The sequence below is a fragment of the Ranitomeya imitator genome, chromosome 1 (assembly GCF_032444005.1).
Source record: "Ranitomeya imitator isolate aRanImi1 chromosome 1, aRanImi1.pri, whole genome shotgun sequence".
Taxonomy (NCBI): Eukaryota; Metazoa; Chordata; class Amphibia; order Anura; family Dendrobatidae; genus Ranitomeya; species Ranitomeya imitator.
The window spans coordinates 1,198,717,729-1,198,723,494 of NC_091282.1; the positions used below are offsets into that span (position 1 = coordinate 1,198,717,729).

At 46.9% G+C, this 5,766-nt stretch overlaps 1 protein-coding gene across 1 annotated transcript; it reads right to left on the reverse strand.

Annotated features, from left to right (window-relative positions):
• Positions 1-2,861: 2,861 nt before the first annotated feature.
• Positions 2,862-3,611, reverse strand: LOC138657064 (keratin-associated protein 5-11-like). The gene has a single exon (XM_069744577.1). It carries the CDS (start codon positions 3,609-3,611, stop codon positions 2,862-2,864), a length of 750 nt encoding a protein of 249 aa, XP_069600678.1.
• Positions 3,612-5,766: the final 2,155 nt, after the last annotated feature.

The window sequence follows — 5,766 nt, forward strand, 5'->3', positions numbered from 1 at the left end:
ATCCAGCGCTGCGTGCCTCTCCGTGTTCCGGGTTCTCTGGCTGTGACTGTTCAGTCAGAGGGCAGCGTGCATTAAGCGCGTCATCGCGTCCTCTGAACTGTGAACATTACAGGCAGAGGACCCGGAAGATGGAGCAGCGCGCAGTGCTGGAACGGGACAGACAGGTGAATATAGCTCATACTTACCCTCCTGGCACGTCCCTGCCTCTCCGTTGGAGATCGCGGTGTGCGTTCAGTGCTTACGCATACCGCGATCTCCTGGGCTGCGTCACTCTGTGGGGTCCAGACTGCGCCGGCGCTTGCGCTTGCGCAGTCTATAAAGGCTTCGAACAGAGTAACGCTCCCAGCCTTATATTATAGATACAGTGGGGCAAAAAAGTATTTAGTCAGTCAGCAATAGTGCAAGTTCCACCACTTAAAAAGATGAGAGGCGTCTGTAATTTACATCATAGGTAGACCTCAACTATGGGAGACAAACTGAGAAAAAAAAATCCAGAAAATCACATTGTCTGTTTTTTTAACAATTTATTTGCATATTATGGTGGAAAATAAGTATTTGGTCAGAAACAAAATTTCATCTCAATACTTTGTAATATATCCTTTGTTGGCAATGACAGAGGTCAAACGTTTTCTGTAAGTCTTCACAAGGTTGCCACACACTGTTGTTGGTATGTTGGCCCATTCCTCCATGCAGATCTCCTCTAGAGCAGTGATGTTTTTGGCTTTTCGCTTGGCAACACGGACTTTCAACTCCCTCCAAAGGTTTTCTATAGGGTTGAGATCTGGAGACTGGCTAGGCCACTCCAGGACCTTGAAATGCTTCTTACGAAGCCACTCCTTCGTTGCCCTGGCGGTGTGCTTTGGATCATTGTCATGTTGAAAGACCCAGCCACGTTTCATCTTCAATGCCCTTGCTGATGGAAGGAGGTTTGCACTCAAAATCTCACGATACATGGCCCCATTCATTCTTTCATGTACCCGGATCAGTCGTCCTGGCCCCTTTGCAGAGAAACAGCCCCAAAGCATGATGTTTCCACCACCATGCTTTACAGTAGGTATGGTGTTTGATGGATGCAACTCAGTATTCTTTTTCCACCAAACACGACAAGTTGTGTTTCTACCAAACAGTTCCAGTTTGGTTTCATCAGACCATAGGACATTCTCCCAAAACTCCTCTGGATCATCCAAATGCTCTCTAGCAAACTTCAGACGGGCCCGGACATGTACTGGCTTAAGCAGTGGGACACGTCTGGCACTGCAGGATCTGAGTCCATGGTGGCGTAGTGTGTTACTTATGGTAGGCCTTGTTACATTGGTCCCAACTCTCTGCAGTTCATTCACTAGGTCCCCCCGCGTGGTTCTGGGATTTTTGCTCACCGTTCTTGTGATCATTCTGACCCCACGGGGTGGGATTTTGCGTGGAGCCCCAGATCGAGGGAGATTATCAGTGGTCTTGTATGACTTCCATTTTCTAATTATTGCTCCCACTGTTGATTTCTTCACTCCAAGCTGGTTGGCTCTTGCAGATTCAGTCTTCCCAGCCTGGTGCAGGGCTACAATTTTGTTTCTGGTGTCCTTTGACAGCTCTTTGGTCTTCACCATAGTGGAGTTTGGAGTCAGACTGTTTGAGGGTGTGCACAGGTGTCTTTTTATACTGATAACAAGTTTAAACAGGTGCCATTACTACAGGTAATGAGTGGAGGAAAGAGGAGACTCTTAAAGAAGAAGTTACAGGTCTGTGAGAGCCAGAAATCTTGATTGTTTGTTTCTGACCAAATACTTATTTTCCACCATAATATGCAAATAAATTGTTAAAAAAACAGACAATGTGATTTTCTGGATTTTTTTTTCTCAGTTTGTCTCCCATAGTTGAGGTCTACCTATGATGTAAATTACAGACGCCTCTCATCTTTTTAAGTGGTGGAACTTGCACTATTGCTGACTGACTAAATACTTTTTTGCCCCACTGTATATATATGTGTCTCAATTACATATATATATATATATATATATATATATATATATATATATATATATATATAAATGGCGCTGAACGCGTCATACGAAACCCGACTTTGGTGCGAAGATCGCGGACCGCATGCCCGATCCCACACCAGGATCGGGTCGGGTTTCATGAAACCCGACTTTTTCAAAAGTCGGCGACTTTTGAAATTGTCTGATCCATTTCACTCAATCCTAGTGTAGTATATTTTAGTGGTTAAAAAATTTCAAAACTTTTGTTAAAAATTGGAAAAAAAAATTGGTATTTGTTGCAATTTTCTAAGAACTGTACATTTTTAACCCCTAAACCCCCGAGGCTTTTTTCGGTTTTGCGTTTTCCGCTCCCCTTCTTCCCAGAGCCATAACTTTTTTATTTTTCCGTCAATATAGCCATGTGAGGGCTTATTTTTTGCGGGACGAGTTATACTTTTGAACGACACCATTGGTTTTACCATGTCTTGTACTAGGAAACGGGAAAAAAATCCATGTGCGGTGAAATTGCAAAAAAAAGTGCAATCCCACAATTATTTTTTGTTTGGCTTTTTTACTAGGTTCACTAAATGCTAAAACTGACCTGCCATTATAATTCTCCAGGTTATTATGTGTTCATAGACGCCAAACATGTCTAGGTTCTTTTTTATCTAAGTGGTCAAAAAAAATTCCAAAAATTGTACCATTTTCCGTAGCGTCTCCATTTTTCGTGATCTGGGGTTGGGAGAGGGCTTATTTTTTGGTTCCAAGCTGATGTTTTTAATTATACCATTTTAGGCAGATAAGTTCTTCTGATCGCCCGTTATTGCATTTTAATGCAATGTAGCAGCGACCAAAAAACGTAATTCTGGCGTTTTTACTTTTTTCTCACTACGCCGTTACCCCGACACCCCGACACTCCGACACCCCGACATTCCGACACTCCAACACCCCGACAATCCGACACCCCGACACTCCGACACACTGACAATCCGACACCCCGACACTCTGACACCCAACACTCCGACACCCGACACTCTGACACTCCGACCCCTGACACTCCGACACCTGACACTCCGACACTGACACCCAACACTGACACCCGACACTCTGACACCCGACACTCTGACACCCGACACTCTGACACCCGACACCTGACACTCCGACACTGACACCCGACACTGACACCCGACACTCTGACACCCAACACTCTGACACCCGACACTCCGACATCCGACACCCCAACACCTGACACTCCGACACCCGACACTCAACACCCCGACACTCCGACACTCCAACACCCGACACCCGACACTCTGACTCTCTGACACCCGACACTCGACACTCCGACACCCGACTCTGACACCCGACTCTGACACCCCGACACTCCGACACCCGACACTCCGACACCCCGACAATCCGACACCCAACACTCCGACACTGACACCCGACACTCTGACACCCCAACACCCCGACATCCGACACTCTGGCACCCGACACTCCGACACCCCGACACTGACAACCGACACACTGACACCCCAACATCCGACACTCTGACATCTGACACTCTGGCACCTGACACTCCGACACCCGACACTCCGACACCCGACACTCCGACACCCGACTCTGAAATAAATACATTTTTTACGGTGCTTGAACCCTCTAGCGTTGCAATCGTCAGTGGTATCATTCAGTGTGAAGGGACCTTAAGCACTTACTAGTCCACTAATTGTACAATTTTATTGAGTAAATAGGGACCACTGCACTGCTATAAGAAATGTATGTGACAAGGTTCCCTGATTTCTATAACAAATGTTAGTGGCCTGATTAATGAAAATTGCCTCAGAGTAAAACCATTTTGGTTGTCCATAGCAGCCAGAGGTCAGCTTTCATATTTGAAACTGCTGAGGTAAAATGAAAGCTGACCTCTGATTGGTTGTCGGGGCAGCTAGAGCTGTCTGTCAGGCAGTTTCACTGTGTGAGGCCTGTTCTTCCTAATCTGCTAGTCACCTTCTAATCTAACTTTACTTTCTTAAGGTACCTTCACACATAACGATATTGTTAACGATATCGTTGCTTTTTGTGACGTAGCAACGATATCGTTATTGAAATCGTTATGTGTGACAGCGACCAACGATCAGGCCCCTGCTGGGAGATCGTTGGTCGCTGAATAAAGTCCAGAACTTTATTTCGTCGCTGGACTCCTCCTGACACCGCTGGATCGGCGTGTGTGACACCGATCCAGCGATGTCTTCACTGGTAACCAGGGTAAACATCGGGTAACTAAGCGCAGGGCCGCGCTTAGTAACCCGATGTTTACCCTGGTTACCATCCTAACAGTAAAAAAACCCAAACACTACATACTTACCTACCGCTGTCTGTCCTCCAGCGCTGTGCTCTGCTCTCCTCCTGTACTGGCTGTGAGCGTCGGTCAGCCGGAAAGCAGAGCGGTGACGTCACCACTCTGCTTTCCGGCCGCTGTGCTCACAGACAGTACAGGAGGAGTGCAGAGCACAGTGCTGGAGGACAGACAGCGGTAGGTAAGTATGTACTGTTTGTTTTTTTTTACTTTTAGGATGGTAACCAGGGTAAACATCGGGTTACTAAGCGCGGCCCTGCGCTTAGTTACCCGATGTTTACCCTGGTTACCGGCATCGTTGGTCGCTGGAGAGCGGTCTGTGTGACAGCTCTCCAGCGACCAAACAGCGACGCTGCAGCGATCCGGATCGTTGTCGGTATCGCTGCAGCGTCGCTTAATGTGAAGGGGCCTTTACAGTCCACACCTGATACACTGCTGTAAAGCTGGCAGCGCTGTTCAAGCACCATGTATTTCCTTCAGGAAATGCCCATCTAGTTATTTATGGAGGACTATTGGGGACCATTATTCTGTATGCAGGACTGTGTGGGCCCATTTTTCTGTATGGAGGATTATGTGAGGCCCATTATTCTGTATGGAGAACTATGGGGGGCCCATTATTCTGTATGGAGGACTGTATGGGGCACATTATTCTGTATGGAAGGCTATGTGGGGCGCTCAACTTTGTACAAGTTTTTCATTTTGTCCCTCTGTGTGTTTGATTTTCACATCCCTGCCCTAGATGGACCTGGCACATCACCACCGATCACTAGACACAGTGGTCACATAGATGTCAGCGACCAGCGGAGACCAGAAGTGCTTAACCCACTGAGGATTATGTGGGGCTCATTATTCTGTATGGATGACTATGTAGGGCCCATTATTCGTATGAAGGACTATGTGGGGCCCATTATTCTGTATGGAAGACTATGTGGGGCCCATTATTCTGTGTGGAGGACAGTGTGGGCCCCATTATTCTGTATGGAGGACTATGTGTGGCCAATTATTGTGTATGGAAGACTATGTAGGGCCCACTATTCTGTATGGAGGACTGTGTGGGCCCCATGGTTCTGTATGGAGGACTATGTGGGGCCCATTATTCTGCATGGAGGACTATGTGGGGCCCATTATTCTGCATGGAGGACTATGTGGGGCCCATTATTCTTTATGGAGGTCTTTGGGGGGCTCATTATTCTGTATGAAGGACTATGTGGGCCCATTATTCTGTATGGAGGACTATGTGGGGCCCAATATTCTGCATTGAGGACTGTGGGGACCATTATTCTGTATGGAGGATTATGTGAGGCCCATTATTCTGTATGGAAGACTATGTAGGCCACTCAACTTTGATGAACTTTTTCATTTTGGCCCTCTGTGTGTTTGATATTCACATCCTTGACCTAGATGGCACATCACCACCGGTCACTAGAGCCCGTGGTC

What these genes read in the sequence shown, in the direction of transcription:
- LOC138657064 (XM_069744577.1), bottom strand. Translation starts at nt 3,611, where the DNA reads ATGTATTTATTTCAGAGTCGGGTGTCGGAGTGTCGGGTGTCGGAGTGT.